General features: G+C 41.1%; 1 protein-coding gene and 1 non-coding gene across 5 annotated transcripts; both read left to right on the top strand.

Moving 5' to 3' along the window:
• The first annotated feature begins 75 nt into the window (after positions 1 to 75).
• Positions 76 to 147, top strand: trnad-guc (transfer RNA aspartic acid (anticodon GUC)). The gene has a single exon. It is a non-coding gene; the product is annotated as a tRNA-Asp (tRNA).
• An 8,971-nt stretch (positions 148 to 9,118) lies between these two features.
• Positions 9,119 to 17,569, top strand: katna1 (katanin p60 (ATPase containing) subunit A 1). 4 transcript variants are annotated; one of them, XM_031861407.1, is made up of 11 exons: positions 9,119 to 9,228; positions 10,402 to 10,567; positions 11,340 to 11,479; positions 12,030 to 12,195; positions 12,379 to 12,494; positions 13,757 to 13,862; positions 13,961 to 14,119; positions 14,490 to 14,616; positions 14,859 to 14,993; positions 16,040 to 16,166; positions 16,888 to 17,568. In XM_031861407.1, exons 2-11 carry the CDS (start codon positions 10,406 to 10,408, stop codon positions 17,084 to 17,086), a joined length of 1,437 nt encoding a protein of 478 aa, XP_031717267.1. In that variant the 5' UTR covers positions 9,119 to 9,228; positions 10,402 to 10,405; the 3' UTR covers positions 17,087 to 17,568. The 4 variants fall into 4 exon arrangements, with proteins under 4 accessions (XP_031717267.1, XP_031717263.1, XP_031717266.1 ...); XM_031861403.1 differs by having other exon boundaries at positions 12,009 to 12,195; positions 16,888 to 17,567; XM_031861406.1 differs by lacking the exon at positions 9,119 to 9,228 and having other exon boundaries at positions 9,257 to 10,518; positions 12,009 to 12,195; positions 16,888 to 17,569.
• The last annotated feature ends 1,207 nt before the right edge of the window (positions 17,570 to 18,776 follow it).

Raw genomic sequence — 18,776 nt, 5'->3', positions numbered from 1 at the left:
AGCTCCAAGAATTCCCTTCATAGGCCGGAACAGCGGCACTTTTTTTTTATTTAGCCAAAAATGCTACTAGTGCAATTCTTGTTAGTATAGTGGATAGTATCTCCGCTTGTCACGTGGAAGACCAGGGTTCGATTCCCTGACGGGGAGTTTTCTACCAGTTGCTAGTAATACAACAGCCATTTAACACAGAGACGATACATATCGAGCGTGTTCCTGTGGAAGACATCTTCATAGGCCTTCCAACATGATGTGGTTCGATTCACACATTACCTAAACTTCTAGTATTTAGTTCAAATGATTAGCTACAGAATGTGTCCATAACACAAAAAACAATGATAGTTTATTAATATAGCATTCATGCATCAACACAAAGTGCTTCACATCTAAGAATCATTATGGAATCATATATTTGAAGTAATTCTGCAAATAAGTTACTAATCTCCAAATATTATGCTCTAGTTTTACTGATATTAAAGCACAACAATAGATGTTTATTGTACAGATGTGTAAGCATACAGCTGAGCATATATAAATGGTTGAATATTTAATATTCTATGTTTTGCTACCCCTAAAGTAAAGACAGCCAGAGTGATGCTTTCAAGATATTTTATTGAAGAAATACAACTGAATACTAAAATGTACTGAAACAAAATGCTCCTAAAACATCATGTATAAAACAAATGACCAGTAAGTTAAATATACAGTATATACAGTAGATGGTGTGTCCTTAAACATATTTACAAGTGCTGAAACAACAAACATAATCTGATTTCAGTTTCTCATGTCCGTATCCAAACCATATTTATGCTAGTGCTTTACATATGTCTCACTAAATCATAGTATTTATTCTAATATAATAATCATATTTATACTAGTTGTACTAGTTAGGTGAGTTGGTGGTCACTTCCTCTCTGCGATCCAACTTTCCCTCTCAGCCTCATAACAGTCAGACTGTGAGAAGTCTCTGCAGGTCTTCTCTGTCACCATGTCCTGGTCCTTGTACAGGGAGAAGACTCTGGGGGGGCAGTAGATGTTCTTCCCTGACACCCCGGGGAAGCTGCTGTGCACATGAGGGCTGCTTGGGCCCTGCTTCAGAGGCTGGTGACAGAAGCTGCACAGGCGACCTGTTGGCAGCTGCACCGCTGACTCCTTCTTCTTCCTCTCCTCTGCCACCTTCCTCCACTCAGCCCCCCTCTGCTTGGCGGCCTCCAGCTCCTGCTCAAAGAATGGAGATGCTGCAAAGTCCTCAAAGGACATGTGTGGGTCTTTGAGGACTTCGCCTGCATAGCACTTAAATAACATGAAGACATTTAATCCCAACAATAAAACTAACTATTTAATTTAAGACAATAAATAAATATCATCAGTTTTTATTGAATCTTCTTCTTTATTCAGAGAGAGTTCAGCTCTGCTGCTGAATGGCCGCACACTTCCCCAACCAGTTCATTCAATTCCATTTATTCGTTTAGCTACAGCACCATCACATACACATCTAGTAGAGACTTCTGCCTATACGCTGCAGGCTCCACAGCTCCACGGGCTCGTGCGACCAGGTGCTCCGCTTCACGTGCATTTGTTTACCTTTAGCTTGGAGGAGCTAACCCTGTTAGCTTAGCTTCGGGAGCTAAAACAGTTTCTTAGCCAAATACATATGTTAGTTCTCAAAAAAACAAAGCTGTGGTCTTTTATATATACTTTTTATATTTGTTTTTTGTTCCGTTATTTGTTTTAACGATTCTCTACTGGGACTTTGCTCCAAATCACCGGCATCAGGCTAGCTACGATAACCTTCAGAATAAAAGTCTCTTTTACAATTACGTGTCGCACTGCTTTTAATAAATAACAATAATACAGAGAAAAACAGCAACGCTACCTTAACCATAAACAGCAAATAAACAAACAAATACATAACTCTATAAACGGGTGAAATTAAACAAAATAAGTTAGCGTTTTAGGGGTAAACTACTTTTCTCACATATATTATTTTATATTTTTATATATATATATATATATATAAATATATATTTACATATAAAAATATATAATAAACATATATATATATATATATTTATTGTATGTATATGTTTATTATATATTTAATTCATACACACCTACCTAAACGAATCTACCTTTATACACATGCGACACTATTGTATTTCAGGCTCACGTTTCATATAAAACAGTACAGACTCTGATCTGAATACATTTCTTTATTCTGTTGTATTTGACAGTTAATTATTCGTCTTTCTCCAGTGGTGACTGGTTGTTGGGCCACAATCTTTTAACAGCCTCTTCAGCTTCTGAGAAGTCTTCAAATTCGACACCAGGTATCAGTCTAACCTTTTCTGCTTCGCAGAACTTGAGGTTCTCTCTCAGTCGGCCGGCTTTAAACTTCAGCACCTAAAGCAGAAAAAGAACAAAAGAAAAGAACATGACTGCAGGCTAATATACTCATATTATATATTTACAGTGGTAAATATTCTAAGATCAGCATCTACATGTGCACTCCTTCATTTCAGCTCCGATCAAGCTCTGACAACATGTATGCCTAAAGGTGCGTTCAAGTCATGTTGGAGTTAATGGGATTCAAAATGAACAGATAAAAAGCTTGAGCTATTTATTTGTTGACATCACGATATCCTCACTTTCAGCTCTAGGTTACAACTTGTGAATATTGTGAAAATTGTGTGTGTGAGAGTTTTACTGTGATTTTCTAAATATGTATTGACAGGCACATTAGGACAAGAGTCTTCATTTTCAGCAGGAATAAAACATTGAAGTTCACATGTTGGCTACAGTTCACCTGAGAAAAGCTGCAGAAATAAAATCAAACTGGCCGCTAAAATGTATTTGAGTCCGTCATAATAAACTTTAAAAATAGACATTTTTTAAGTTTAAGTCTAAATGCATGTATCTGCCCAGAACCTGCAGATCCACTTGGGACATCCACTTGGGACAGAAAAGAAGAAACAACAAAGACTAAAAAGAGGATGGGACTGTCTGTTAAGAGGAGGAGGAAGTGGTGAAAGTACCTCTTTGTCCACATGCAGAGCGAGAGCAACGTTATCCCACACATAAAACCTTTTGTTTTGTTTGTTCATACGCTTAGCTGCCATCTGCTTTTCATCATGTCTCAGGTCCAACTCATAGCTGATGAAAACAAACAGAGACAAAAAACATTTCAACCCTTTTACTAATTTCATCTATAAGTCGAATATTACTGCAGCTCTGGAATCTATAGAGAGACGACTGGAAACCAGAACATCCAGGTTGTGTAACAACAACAGGACAGTCTGGTGTCTGTGGTTAGTTCAGGTGTCAGTAATAACAGTAGGAGAGTCTAGTGTCGGTGGTTAGTTCAGGTGTCTGTAATAACAGTAGGACAGTCTAGTGTCTGTGGTTAGTTCAGGTGTCAGTAATAACAGTATGACAGTCTAGAGTCTGTGGTTAGTTCAGGTGTCTGTAATGACAGTAGGACAGTCTAGTCAGTGTCTCTGGTTAGTTCAGTATCTGTAATAATAGTAGGATAGTTGAGTGTCTATGGTTAGTTCAGGTGTCAGTAATAACCAGTGGTGGGCCGTCAGGACCTGCAAAGCCTTCTCTGCTGGCCTAAACAGAATCAGAAAGCTATATCTATTTTATAATTTAATATTTTTTCTTAAATACACTACATGTATTATAATTTATAAAAATATTTTTCCCATTATCTTATTTTCTCATTGCACAGCTACTGTCTTCCTCAGTTGCTGTGCTTCCAGTGCAGCTTGTTTTAAGTAGAGCTTTTATCCAATCAGATTTCACCTCTGTGTCTCTAGATAAGAACAGAGGCAGAGGCCTGCAGAGTCTCAGGTGCATCCAGTGCAGATTAAAGTAAATGGAGACGATATTGTTGATTGTCATATTCTTCAACCAATCAGATCTTTAGTTTGACATGTTGGGCGTATTCTTTGACGTATCAGAGCCTGCGAGCCGGCCTATAATGACGTCAGCATTACATGCCGCTCAGTGTCCATGTATAGCTCTGCCGCGAAACTTAACAGCAGAGCCTGATATGTAGTGAATCACATCACGTGATGCAGCTCAGCCAATCACATATGGGCATTCTGACCCGAGTAAGATGTACCACACCATGACACAGGGGGCTGAAACGAGGAAATACATTGCAGAGCAGTACGTTCAACGTTCAAGTTGTGAAAGTAAAATCCTATGATAATCTCTTTGGGTCACAGCTTGTCATTAAGGAATGATGGCGGATCCCACAGCCAGACCAGCTGAGAACATTATATTTTCATGAATTTAGGCTTTTGCATTCACTAAATGCTCTAGCATTATTCAAACGACTCGTACCGAATGGTTTAATACGAAGATGTACATCGTTACAGCCTTAAAAATGAATAATAGCTGTGTGCCATAATGTGGTTATAAGGTGGTATTTCAGCTGCAGGACAGCAGTGAAGGCCCAGGTATAAAATGCACAGCCCGCCACTGGTAATAACAGTAGGAGAGTTGAGTGTCTGTGGTTAGTTCAGGTGTCAGTAATAACAGTAGGACAGTTGAGTGTCTGTGGTTAGTTCAGGTGTCTGTAATAACAGTGGGAGAGTTGAGTGTCTGTGGTTAGTTCAGGGTCTGTAATAACAGTAGGACAGTTGAGTGTCTGTGGTTAGTTCAGGTGTCAGTAATAACAGTAGGACAGTCTAGTATCTGTGGTTAGTTCAGGTGTCCGTAATAACAGTAGGACAGTCTAGTGTCTCTGGTTAGTTCAGGTGTCTGTAATAACAGTAGGACAGCTGAGTGTCTGTGGTTAGTTCAGGTGTCAGTAATAACAGTAGGATAGTTCAGTGTCTGTGGTTAGTTCAGGTGTCAGTAATAACAGTAGGATAGTTCAGTGTCTGTGGTTAATACTCACGTATGTGTGTCACACATGGCCTCACACCTCCAGATGAAACATCCATCTTCATAAGCACAGAGAGCGTTTGGGTCGTCGGCTAGCAAAGGATATTTTGAGAACTCCTGATTGGCCGGACTGTGGACCAGCACGGCGTACACCACTTCCTTTCTGTACAGGTGGGTCGCAAACACCCGCATGTTGGGCGGCTCACCGGAGCAAAACTGTTGACAATGAAAAAGGTTTTGATGGACGACCCGTTAAAAAATTCACCCGTAGTGAACTGAGGAAAGAGCCGACGTTGACAGATAACTGTGGGAGTGAGTTGCTGCCCCAAATGACAGAGTTCATGTATTTGTTACAGTTAGCAGCCACGCTTTTACGTGCATTGTCGTGGATATATGCAGCTACTTTTACATTAAGTCTCCACCGCGTCACTTAGTTTTGCTGCAAGGTTGTCAGCTATGTGTCTGCCTGATATAGACTACGTTGTCTAGGATTCCGCCATTATATTGCAAGCCCAGTGTAACGTCAGCCAGAGTTCAGGGGTCCAAGAGGGTTTTTTGTACAGCTGGCAGAGCTGGACATGTGTGTCAAATTTCAAGAAAATCGGAGATACTGGCCGAGGGGCGTCGCCTGTCCAACTCGTAGGCGGTGCTTGAGAGACATATTTTCACTCACAAATTTCACACAGATTTCAGATGGCTTTTTTGACCAAGCTTTGCAAAGGGAACCAACAAGAAAATAAATCAAATTTGCCCTGTAGCAGCATCCTCGTAGTGAAAACACAGAATTCAGCATGTTCTGAGTCATTTGACATAACAAGCTGATCTTATCCACAATACAGTCTAGCAGTGGCGGGCCATGCATTTTATACCTGGGCCTTCACTGCTGTCCTGCAGCTGAAACACAGCTACGGTTATTATCTGTTTCGTGTCAAAATGAAGCCAACACCTATAGATAGTGTGTCTCCTCTCTGCTCTGACTGCAGCGCGATGCGCCTGTGTGTGCTTTGGGGCGGCGGAGGGGCTCACGGCAGCACCCGCTGCTCGTTCACGACAGTGCGAATGTACCTGCTTTAACAGTCAAAACACCACAAAAGTCTCCAACAACACCAGAACAAGTCGCTAGATTTGTCACTAGTAGCTTTTGACAAAAAAAGTGGCCATGAGGGTTTGGAAAGTCGCCAGATTTAGCGAGAGAGTCGCCAAGTTGGCAACACTGGCACCCGCTAAATATGTCCCCAGAGCAACATTGGACGTAACAAAGATTCCTATCACATATTAAACCAAACAAAATGTACAAATAATAATATATAAACAAGCATATTATAGCTACTGCAGATGTAAAAACAAACGCATTTAACTTACCAGAGTTGCTGTTCACTATTTAAAGACAAAGTTCTTCCTCCTTTCTTTGTTAACAAAGAGTTTAATCTCACGGTTGTTCAGTACATCCGTGCGTTTTAGTTCCAGTAAGAAGTCCTTCTCGATTCATGGACGTCAGTGAAGACAGTCGAGCCTCCCCAGTTGTATTTCTTGAATACGTTTTAATGCGTTTGAGGCTGAAAATGTCCGCTCGGCAGAGGCAGCAGATATTGGGATTGTCACCGCCCAACATGTCACGCTAGCCCACTGACCAATCACGTACTTGTAGGCCAGCTAGAAGGCTCTGACATGTCAAAGAATACGCCCAACATGTCAAACTAAAGATCTGATTGGTTGAACACTATGACTATCACTCTGTGTGACTCCCCCATCGACGCGGTGGAGTCCTTCCGCTTCCTGGGCTCCATCATATCCCAAGACCTCAAGTGGGAGCTTAACATCAGCTCCATCACAAAGAAGGCCCAGCAGAGGATGTACTTCCTGAGGCAGCTGAAGAAATTCAACCTGCCAAAGACAATGATGGTGCATTTCTACACAGCCATCATTGAGTCCATCCTCTGCTCCTCCATCACAGTCTGGTACGCTGCAGCCACTGCCAAGGACAAGGGCAGGCTGCAACGCATCATTCACTCTGCCGAGAGGGTGATTGGCTGCAATCTGCAGTCCCTCCAGGACTTGTTCGCTTTAAGAACCCTGAAGCAAGCAAGAAGGATTGTAGCCAACCCCTCTCACTCTGGACAAAAACTGTTTGTGCCCCTTCCATCTCGTAGGAGGCTGAGGTCCATCAGGACCAAGACCTCACGACACATGAACAGTTTCTTCCCGTCGGCAGTCGGGCTCATTAACAGAGCCCGGGACCCCCACTGGCTCTGTCATCCCCGGGACAATTTCCTACCGGTCACTCCCCTGCACATCCCTTCTATTACACTCGACACTTTTACACTACACTTACATCTCACTTGTTTATAGTCCTGTTATCTGTTCGTTTGTGCACGTTATTTAATATTTCACTTTATTTTATATTCCTCTTCATTTTATATTTTACTTTATTTTATATTTTCTGTAAATTTAATATGTTTCTACTTTGCACTGTTGATGTTGTTGATTGTTGTTAAATGTTATGCACCTCCCGTCATGTCAAATTCCTTGTATGTTCAACATACCATGGCAATAAACGGTTCTGATTCTGATTCTAATGACAATCAACAATATCGTCCCCATTCACTTAAACTGCAAAGGGATTCACTTGTGAGTCTGCAGGCCTCGGGCCTCTCTTCTTACCTAGAGGCACAGAGGTGAAATCTGATTGGATAAAAGCTCTACTTAAAACAAGCTGCACTGGAAGCAGAGCAACTGAGGAAGATAGTAGCTGTGCAATGAGAAAATAAGATAATGGGGAAAAAAAATTATAAATTATAATACATGTGTGCATTTAAGAAAAATTATTAAATTATAAAATAGCTCTAACTTTGTGATTCTGTTTAGGCCAGCAGAGAAGGCTTTGCAGGCCCTGACGGCCCACAACTGCAGTCTAGTTCGTGATTTGCTTCATCGTTCCCAAGTTGGGCGGAAGAAGAAGCGAAATGCTTCCATACACCGGTTGGATTGTATCCATTTACGGCTGCTCGCTAGTATTTAGCCTAGCTTAGAACATAAGCAAGACACACGTGTATTACGTCTGTTGTGTTCAGGGACAGTGGTAAGGAAGGGACAGCCCGGTGTCACAGAATCATCACGTGAGAATTGAGTCTTAAATTTCCGATTATTACGTTTTCAGAATCACGATGTATCTAACAAATTATTTCTTTTTTTTTCCACTCCTACTGTGTACCAAACCAATCACCGCAAACTCTGTTGTGTGTGTGTGTGTGTGTGTGTGTGTGTGTTGTGGGACACTTGTTTAAGTGAGTTTAGCACCATCTACTGGTCATGAAAAGAAAATGATTACTCAATATATATATGGTGATTTCATCAATTTGCTCATCTTTAATATTTACAACTTGGTTAGATAAACACTAAAATCATATAAAGCTACTTGTTAGTCATCACATTCCTTACAATAGTTCTTCTGTTCAACAGAACCACAAAAAGATGGGTCTCTGACAGTGAAAGTGACAAGGAGCAGCACGAAAACCCAAAGGAAAGAAAAAACGCCCAACCGCACTGCCCGCTGCCCCAGTCTCATCAGCCTGCCTTCAGTTGTAAGCAGCTTAAGAAACATACAAGGAATTTGCGTCCTTGTGGTATGCCAAGAACAATATTTGAGATTTTTTTCAAACAATAAGAAGTAGTTGAGATAAGTGTATGATAAGATAGAAAAATGAGCTGAAATAGGTACAAGATAGGGTGTAATAACGGTAAAGTAATAGAGTAGGTACTCTGGAGTGCAATACAATAACTGTACAGATATGGATATTTACAAAGAGCTTTAGATAAAAATATATACATGTTTAAACATGCAGATAGAGTATAGAATGTAGCAGCTAAAAATATATATGGGGCTGCTACATATTGTAGTATAGTGTGTGTGGGTGTTGTGTCTACACACAAGTGTTTATATAGAGTGTGTGTTGTGTCAACTGTAATAGTAGAGTGTCACTGTTGGGTTGTTTTTGTGGCGTAAGATTTTGGTCTTGATAGCCCTCAACATCTCACCAGAGTGGACTGTGCTTCTTGAACGTTACTCCTGTCCTGCAAGTTATTATCGATTTGTCATATGTGTCTAACATTTGAAAGTAACTCGGTTTTATTTTGAAGTTCATGAGCGGAAGTGCAAACCTTTACTGCCCTGGTTGGTTTTATTGCATGCAGAACGTGCGCTGATCACTTCCGTGATGTAAACTGAACTACAAACGTCAACAGGGCGTTTAGCTGCGTGTCGGTTGGTTGTCTTAATTTACGTAGACTCACTTTGACCTCCTGCCACTGCGAGGACTGCGTGTGTACATCTGAAAAGTTGAGTATAAACCCACTACAAACCAGTTTGTGTGCGATTTCTGGCTCATAACAATCCCCGGCGATGGATATGGACACGTCAAGTTTTGTAAATACAAACTTTAGCAGTGCTCTGGTACGAGAGAAGGGAAACCAACCAACCGGGGCTTGAAATTCAAAGTGAAGGCTGTTGCTTGTAGCGTTAACAGATAACTGAACTAATCGGTTGTAGTTAACGTCAAGTCATTTTGCCCGATAGCTATTATGTGTTCCTGTAACGTAAACAGATCACTTATCTGAACTGTTAACTTCTTGTACGTCAGACTTTCCTGTCACGTTTTTCCACACAAACGGTTGTGTTTCTGTTGGGCGTAACGGCTCCGGCTAATCCATACAGCAAGTATTAAACAGAGGCACAATAGCCATCCTGTTGGTTACTATTTCACTGAATGCGGTGGAAAATCCCGTAAAACTACATAAGTTAGCTGGTAAATATTGCATCACGGTTATCCGGATAACACTGCGAGTTTTGATGTGCTTTTCTTTCGCTGGAGAGTAATTAGTTACAAATGATCTCTATTTATAATCAGATGATACTAGATATAGATAAATATACATTGTTGTCGTTCATTTTAAAACAATACACACTCGCATTTTCATAAAAAACATAGAGTTTTGTATTGACAGTGTTAAAAACACTATATTTAATGTCTTATCTGGCCCGTGAGATTCCGCTTTATGAGATCAGTATCGCTCCAATATTGATCTGGTGTATTAAAATGGTGAGAGAAAACACATAATGTATTAAAAAGTTAGTAAAGTCTGTCTTAAAGCAATACTAACATGCTCATGTGTGCATTTAAAGTGTTATTGGTCACTTTTATCATTCCTGCTGCCCATGCAGGCCTCAAAGTGATCCCTTTCTGGGGTGATTTCCGTAGTGATTTGGGGACAAAATCTCTCCCTGATCACATTAGCTCCATGTTGGCTTTATGAGACGGCATCATGCTGGTTCAGTTTGTTAGTCTTGTCGGAATTTTTCAGAATAAACTTAGAATTTCTAAGCTATTTGTATGAAACACCCTCTGTGTCCTGATGTGATCATAAAAATACAATAAAATGTTTGCTAATATCTTGCCAATGTTGCAGCTGCAATAACCATTGTGCATGTATTTGCTGTCTGTCCTCCTGCAGCACCATGAGTCTTCGAGAGATCAACGAGAACGTGAAGCTGGCCCGCGAATACGCCTTGCTGGGAAACTACAGCTCGGCCAGCGTTCTTTACCACGGCTTGCTGGAACAAATCAAGAAGTACGTGTACACTGTGCGGGACAGCAGTTTTCAGCAGAGATGGCAGCAGGTAAATACGACGTAAAAAAAACGCATCAGACAAAACTCGAGAGCAAGTGTTGATTGCCAGATGGCGCCACGGATGGCAGCCTCCAGAGTCAATGCAAACCCTTCACACCCTGGACTCAACATGTTTCTGTGTCGCTACCGAACACTGTACGCCAACACAACCAGACACTAGAACAGTCCCGCAGGCCGTCAGTCTGATTCACACTACGTCACTCATACACTGTCAATAACCTTCCAACACCAAAATATCAACTGCTCCAATTATAGATTATCATCTTTACAATGCATAGTTAGTTTTTTTAATATGTACATGTCATCTGTCAGTTTCAATATAAATCGTACACACTGTATGAACAATATACGTGTATATCTTAACATGTACATACTGTACGTAATCATTCAGTCCATATACATCCATTCAGTATTGTATTGTATTTATATGTATTTCTTTGCACTGTTTACAACTTACAGAGCATGTGACTTGTGTATCTACATTTGATTTCTTATTTAATTGTTCGTCATTGGTGCTTTTATTATATATATATATATATATATATATATATTTACACTTTAATACTACCTACCTTTCCATTCTTTATCTTTATCTGTCCAGCTTTGTTGTCCTTGTCCTGAGCTGTTATTTCATTCATCATGTGTAAGGACATTGAGAGAGAGAGATATGCAAAAGCTGATTGATCCATGCTTCGCCAATCAATTACATTCTGACTTAACAGATATAAAAACAGATCCTTAATCTTGTGTTTGCTTCTCAGCTGTGGCAGGAAATCAGCGAAGAGAATCGACAAGTTCAGGACATAATGGCGACTCTGGAGAACTTTCAACTGCACACGACGCCCGCTAAACCCAGTATCCACGACGATTGCGAAATAAGGCCTGTGCCCGTGGAGCAGCGGTATTGATTCGTTTTTAGTTTTTTTTAAGCTTTCTCATTCTTTGCCTAAGTCTGTTTTCTTTCTTCGCTGTGATACCAATTTGGGCTGTGCAGGGCTACTTAACCGTTCACCTTTGTGATCGGGGGTTGAGTAAGCTGTTTGTCTGTTCACAATAGCTCTGATGTTGTCATATGATTGAGATTAGTGAATGTGAGTCCCTGATGTGAGCCTGTTTTGTTCCTGCTCTGCCCCCTACAAAGGTGGCCTCTAAACCTCATAAAGCCTCTTTGTTCTTCTTTTCTTTTCCTTTTTTTCTGCTTCAAACATGTTTTTATTATTTTGGATTTTAGACTGACAATGCTTTTTATTGCCTTGGTCTTTCTAGTGTTTTTTAGCCTTAGTCCAGTCCAAAGCTAATTACATCACGTTTAAGTGCCCCTAGCATGAATAAACTAAAGAATAAAAACATAGTATGAGTCATATAATTGTATGGAATGAACGGGAAATTGACTTGAAGTGCTGATGGTTGTCGGCTTCTCTTTTCCGAAGACATTCTCCTTGTCCCGTCAGGCGGCCAGCCAACCCCTATAAAGACAGCAAAGCTCCCAACAACAGGCTGAGCGTGGCTGTGAGGGCCCAGCAGAGGAACTCGCCCCGTGGGGCCAACGGGGACAGAGGCAAACCGTCCAAAGGCAAAGAGAAGAAGGAGGCCGCTGGCAAAGTAAAGGATGACAAGGTGAGCAACGTGACGGTGGATTCGACACACCACCTTCGCCCTCATTATATTGCATAACATATATTTAGGAACATCTATTTGCATTGTTGATTACACAGTCTGCTTCCCTACAGCCATGCCCTAGCCTGTAATTCCAGTTTTTTGTCTGGAAGAGCAATAATGTTTGTTTTTTCTGCCTTCCAGAACAAAGCAGATGTCCAGGAGAAAGAAGTGAAGAAGTTTGACGGCGCAGGATGTGATAAAGACCTCGTGGAAGCTTTGGAGAGAGATATTATATCTCAGAATCCAAATGTCAAATGGTACGTGTTCATTAGAGTTGTGGGTGTAATATTTGGGTAACGTACTTGTCAGCAGTTAACTCCTGCTTCCAGTCTTTGTAAGCCAGGCTAAATATGTCCCAGCTGTTCCTCTGTACTGGACGCTGAGAGACGATGAAATGATATTAGTCTTCTTATGTGTGAGAGCAAACAAAGCAATTTCCAAAGATGGTGGATCCTTTTATCGTTTGTTTTATTAATTTTTTTCAAGAAAAAAAATAAGATTCATACCTTTTTTAAGAAATATTTGTTATTTTATAACCACTTAATATGAAGCTACCTTAAACTGAACCAACGCCTACAAGTGATCTTGGGAAAAGACACAAAGCTAAAAATGTCATGCCACATCTGTAACAGATTTAACAAAAGTCACTGGCCGAGCACTTGAACGTTATTTTGAAATTGGAATTGCAAATTCAAGAACTGCAATTTTTGAATTCTGACAGCTGCAAGTTTAATTAGACTTTACTTTGTAATTATTGATACCGTAAGCTAATAGAGATGAAAGTAATACTAAGCAGCTGTTGCTTTTTGAGCTTACAATGACATCTGTCATTGGCAAAATTCACTCGACTGTAGCTAATTAACATTAACTCCACCCTGCATCGTTTTGCAAAACAATGTAGCATCAGCTGGTCGCATCGTGTTATTTTTTTATCTAGCAGTTTGGTAATTATCAAATAAATGACCATTGGAGGATATTGAACAAAAGTCAGAATCTTCTTTAAGCTCATTATACCATCATTTCAAACATGAATTATTACCGCAAGTGGTACCGCGTCAGTCTCTGCGTTGTGTTTACATCTGCTTCCCCCGTTGCTCCCTCTGGTACGATAATCTTAACATTATCCTGTCATGTGTGCGTGTTTGAGATTAGAGAGAGAGAGAGAGAGAGAGAGAGAGAGAGAGAGAGGAGCATCTGTGAAGTTTCACCTGTATGTGTGTGATGATGATTTCAACATCAGTTAAGATTTCAAAACTCAGCAGGCTTTACAAATCGCAGTTCGGTATTTTCCTCAAATTGTCCAGCATTTCATCATCGGTAATATAGAGTAAGGACTGCTGTTTGGACAGCTGTTTAGATTTCACTGTCCTTTCATGGCTAACAGAAAAGCACATCATTACGTTAAACACAAACTTAACAAGAACCGTAGTTGTTGTGTTGTTCATCGAGCAGCTTGGTTGGGGTGGTCACCAGCCTTCTTGTGTCCCACTAGCTCTAATCACTGTGCACTGTTCCTTAGGGACAGCATTGCAGACCTGGTAGATGCCAAAAAGCTCCTGAAAGAAGCGGTCGTGTTGCCGATGTGGATGCCAGCATTTTTCAAAGGCATTCGAAGACCGTGGAAGGTGCGAATTTAAAAAGATCTAGGTTGTATTTGTTTTGAAATATATATATATATATATATATTTATATACATCACTAAACCTTATTTTTCTTACTTTAGGGAGTGCTTATGGTGGGACCTCCTGGCACGGGGAAAACACTTTTGGCCAAAGCAGTTGCCACAGAGTGCAGAACCACATTCTTCAACGTCTCCTCGTCCACTCTCACCTCCAAGTACAGAGGGGAGTCTGAAAAGCTAGTTCGCCTTCTCTTTGAAATGGTGAGACTTTCCGTATGGGCTTGGCCCCGATAATAACCAAGTCATGTTTTTCTGGGATTATCAAATGTTTTGGGCATTTGTGGTATCCAGGGCATTGTTAAGGTTCCGGAGAGAAAAGTATTGCACTAGTTGGGTGGCAAATGTGATGTCCTACCCTGTAGCCATAACTTAATAAGTAATGTTTTCTGCGAATCTTTCTGCCTCTAGTGGTCCAAAGTCGCCTAATACTCCTTTAAATTTGGATGTGAATTTCTGTATTATGGTTAGGACAGGTACATGCTGCAGACCTCATCTGAATTAGGCATCTGTTCTCACATTCTGTTCAACTTTATTTGACATTTGTACATTGACATGTTGTGGTCTCGGTCAGGCTCGTTTTTACGCTCCCACTACGATCTTCATTGATGAAATTGACTCCATGTGCAGCCGTAGAGGGACTTCAGAGGAACACGAGGCCAGCCGGAGAGTCAAGGCAGAGCTCCTGGTGCAGATGGACGGTATAATGACTATGACACAAAACACAACCATAATTGTATCACTTACGTACTTATAGTCGCTCTTAGAAATGCTTTAAAGTCTAAAATGGTGGAAAGAAGCTAACATTAGTTTTCTGCAGTTTTGCCTGTTTCTTAGCATTTGAGATATACTGTGTATAAACTGTTTTAACTGCAAAAAACACACACACAGTTGAAGCATTCCTTTTTCTGAGGCTTTTTCCATTATTGTGGCTTTTGTGTAGGTGTTGGTGGAGCGTCAGAAAACGATGATCCATCAAAGATGGTGATGGTGCTGGCTGCCACAAACTTCCCGTGGGACATCGATGAGGCTCTGAGAAGACGGCTGGAGAAGAGGATCTACATCCCCCTGCCTTCAAGTACACTCTTTTCTTTTAAATATACTGTATATGTATATGTATGTATATGTATATGTATGTATATATATGTATATACTTCTTGACAGTGCGGTCTAAGTCTCACGATTTAAAAACAGATAGTGTGACCGAAGTTCCTGCAGACTTATGTGACCTGTGAGCTTTGACTGTTCAACAACTAGTGACCAGACAGACTACACGGGTTCAAACAGAAAGGCCTCTCATAATGTCGGTTATTGCAGCCTTATTAACTGCACAATGTGGGTTTATACCAGATTAACCTGCTTAGGAGGCCCTGGGGCCAAAATGAGCCCCCATTGACCCCCGCATACCTTTCATTCTGTATCCTGTCACCTTCAGGTACAGTGCACACAGCTTCATTATATTTAGTTTTCAGCACCAATAACCTTATGCTGAAATGCTACTCGAAGTTTGTTGTATGCCAATTTCTGGTATTTTAACTAAAAATCATTTAGCAAAGTGCAACATGTGAGCACAATATAACCATAATATAGAGTCTTAAAACTAGATTTTGACAAAGGGCCCCTCTACAAAACAGGGCTTCAAGATCAGATTGTAATGCAGGACCACGTGCCCTTATCATTGTTAATGTTGTGCTTCAGTGGTGCATATTCCCAGGGTGCAACCAATGCAGAAGTGCCTTAAACTTGCATTCTCTCTAATATCCACCAGGGGGCGACTCCTGGTTGCAAAAAGAAGTCTGATTGTATAGATGTCTATGAGAAAATAACTCAGTAAACATGAGTTTATGGTCTCAATCTCTAGTTTCAAGTCTTCGTCAATACAGCATGATGTTCATTTAGTAAATTACGGTCCATTTAGAGTCATGTAGATCATAAAGCAGAGTATGCTTTAGGTCGGGGCTACCTTGTGATTGACAGGTCGCTACCAGAGCCCCAGAGCAGTTGTCTGTGTTGCCCGGTCGGCAGTCCGAGTGGGCTCTTCATTCATGTTACCTGGTTGGTGTATATGTTGGTAGGCTGTGGGCTTCCTGCCTGCTCCACTCACTGTTGCATTACTGTTTGCAGCCGACGGGCGAGTGCAGCTGCTCAAGATCAACCTGACGGAGCTGGAGCTGGCCAGCAATGTTGACTTGGACAAGATTGCAGAGCAGTTGGAGGGTTACTCAGGAGCCGACATTACCAATGTGTGCAGGTCAGCCACCTCCACTGTTTCCCATCCTTCACACTTCTAATGTTGATCTTTACAGTAGTTTCTGTTTTTAATAGAGATGAAACAACAGATGTATTCACAGAATATGATCGTTGCTACAATATGTGTCATTGCTACGATAGATAAAACACACTAAGAGCTGGGTGTCTGCCAGTGACGTACTGGATCATACCATATAAACACAGTTGCATGTCATACGCCTTTCTCTCCCCGTGGATCCTCTCTGTATCAGATTCACTGTTAAATAACAGCAAAAATGTCATCAAGGAAATCTAAGAAATAAAATTCAGTAGCTTTTTGGGAAAATTAGAAGGTCATTTGCAGCAACATTTTAGAACACAATTGGAGATTGGTAGTATTTACATTTCCTTATTCACTAGCAAGGACGACACTGTCGACATGATGCATGTAACCGATTTAATAATGATTGGGCACGACGGACCCCCCTCAAGACTGAAGAGAGAAACAGGGAGGGAGGGGCACAGGAAGTGATAGAGGAAGAGAAGACGGTTAGGCGGGTATTTATAGGAATATGGATGGATTGGATTGGTAATTCAAGATAGTAAATTGATTTAAGATTGCATTTTAGAGCACAATAAAAGCATAGGCTGAAAGGATTATTGTAGGAACTTAAGTCATTTGTGCCTCTATTGAAGCCTTTGCTGAAAGTGTTCAAATGAAAACCGTCGTTGCTTTGCTACAGGGACGCCTCTCTGATGGCCATGAGGCGTAGAATCGAGGGCCTCACGCCAGAGGAGATCCGTAACATCTCCCGGGACGAGATGCACATGCCCACCACCATGGAGGACTTTGAGTCCGCTATGAAGAAAGTGTCCAAGTCCGTGTCTGCCACTGACCTGGAGAAGTATGAGAAGTGGATCGAAGAGTTTGGGTCCTGCTGAAAAACACCAGTATCCGAAATGTGTAACTGTTGTTGTAGGATGATGAGTGTGTGTGTGGCAGGTTGTGGTGGTGGAGTTTTCTGAATCATTCAGGTTGAAGAGTAGGTTTATATTTAAAAGTGGCACCTCTTCATATTGTACATTACGTTAATGTTATGCAAAACAGGGACTCAAGACTCAACTTGATGTTTGAAAATGGTTATTTCTCACAAATTACATTTCTTTTATTGATCCTGAAATCATCTACAAGACAAAGTCAACTGTAGCTTTGAAGAAAAACTGACATTTGTGAGAACGTCATTTTTGATTTCATTTCCAGAGATGTTTTCCTGCTACTCTGCTCTCCCAAGTGTCATATTTGTTTTGTACCATTATATTTAATCGTATCAAATGTTATTCCTGTTTTGTATTTTTATCAAACACACTTAATTTTACGTGTGTGAACTGTAACACTAGCAAAGATATTTCTATGAATAAAGTTGTTTATGGATATTACCATTGTTTTGCGTGTACGTTTATTACAATATGTTTGTTGGCGGGAGGAAAAAAGAACTCCGAGAACATGCTGAAACATTCACCTTCAATTATAACTGGCTGAACTACTGTTGAACCGTAGATACCGAGGAGACAGGTGTCTAACCTGAGTGAGAGGAGAGGAGGGAGGCTTGCAGTTGCTGTTCTCATTAACAAAAGATGGTGCAACCCTGGACATATTACTATCAAGGAACATGTCTGTAGCCCGGCCATCAAACCTTTAGTATGGAAGCATGCGAGAGATAAAGGGGCTGTTTTGAGCCCAAAAAATACCTGATGTTTTAAGGGTGTTTTTGAAAGGACACTGACAAGTACATTTTAAAAAGTACACAAAAATACATGTTGAAACTCTTGCACTGGAGAAGTTTCAGATACATTAAACTCACTTTTTTGACCAGTAATTGCCCTAGTGCCCACCTGCATGGTCCCTCACACATAGCCTAGGAAAACATTGGGAGTGATACCAGAAAGGTTTATCATCAAAGTCAATCTTGCCCATAAATCACGATGAGATCTTCATCAAACAAAAAGAAAAGAAAAAACATCCATGCTAGGTCCAGATTCTTTCCTAATAATAATTTACACACTGAATTCATGTTAATGTCTTTGAGGGGCTGCTTTGAGACCAAAAATTAGGAAGTGCTGAAAGCTATATTTAGAGGACAACGAGGGGCTCAACCTGGACTGTAACTTGTTTCCCCAACAATGGGCTGACAGCACATCTTCGACCTGAGACTGGAAAAGATGACCACATTGTGATAGACATCATGCCGGATCCCGGTAACCAAGAAAAGGCAACCCGAACCCTAAAACGATGTCCCGCGTGATGAAAACCCTTGAGAGACTAATACTAGCCTCCCACCTCAGGACCCTGCAGTTTGACTTCCAGGAAGACGTTGGCGTGGACGACACAATCCAGTCTTATTCCCACCTGGATGAGGCTCAGGAGCACAGTGAGGATCATGCTCTTTGGTTTCTCCAGTGCTTTTAACACCATACAGCCTCTGCTGTTGGGAGATAAAGCTCAGGGCCAAGCAGGTGAACTTCTCCACTTGTGTCCTGGATTACGGATCACCGGACCGGCATATCGGTGGACAACAGGAGGACTACTGAGGCCTGGTGGGGGACTTTGTTGGGCCGTGCAGACTGAACCAGC

Source organism: Anarrhichthys ocellatus, unplaced genomic scaffold, assembly GCF_004355925.1.
Source record: "Anarrhichthys ocellatus isolate YVR2014 unplaced genomic scaffold, GSC_Weel_1.0 scaffold25, whole genome shotgun sequence".
NCBI classification, from domain to species: domain Eukaryota; kingdom Metazoa; phylum Chordata; class Actinopteri; order Perciformes; family Anarhichadidae; genus Anarrhichthys; species Anarrhichthys ocellatus.
Note: the sequence above shows the minus strand (reverse complement) of the source record. Positions and strands in the feature narration are given on the sequence as shown.

Bases quoted from the DNA above. Each gene is read 5' to 3' on its own strand.
- katna1 (XM_031861403.1), top strand. From the start codon at position 10,406: ATGAGTCTTCGAGAGATCAACGAGAACGTGAAGCTGGCCCGCGAATAC. The intron at 10,568-11,339 runs GTAAATACGACG...TTTGCTTCTCAG, and splicing joins TTCAGCAGAGATGGCAGCAG to CTGTGGCAGGAAATCAGCGA. The intron at 13,863-13,960 runs GTGCGAATTTAA...TTCTTACTTTAG, and splicing joins GCATTCGAAGACCGTGGAAG to GGAGTGCTTATGGTGGGACC.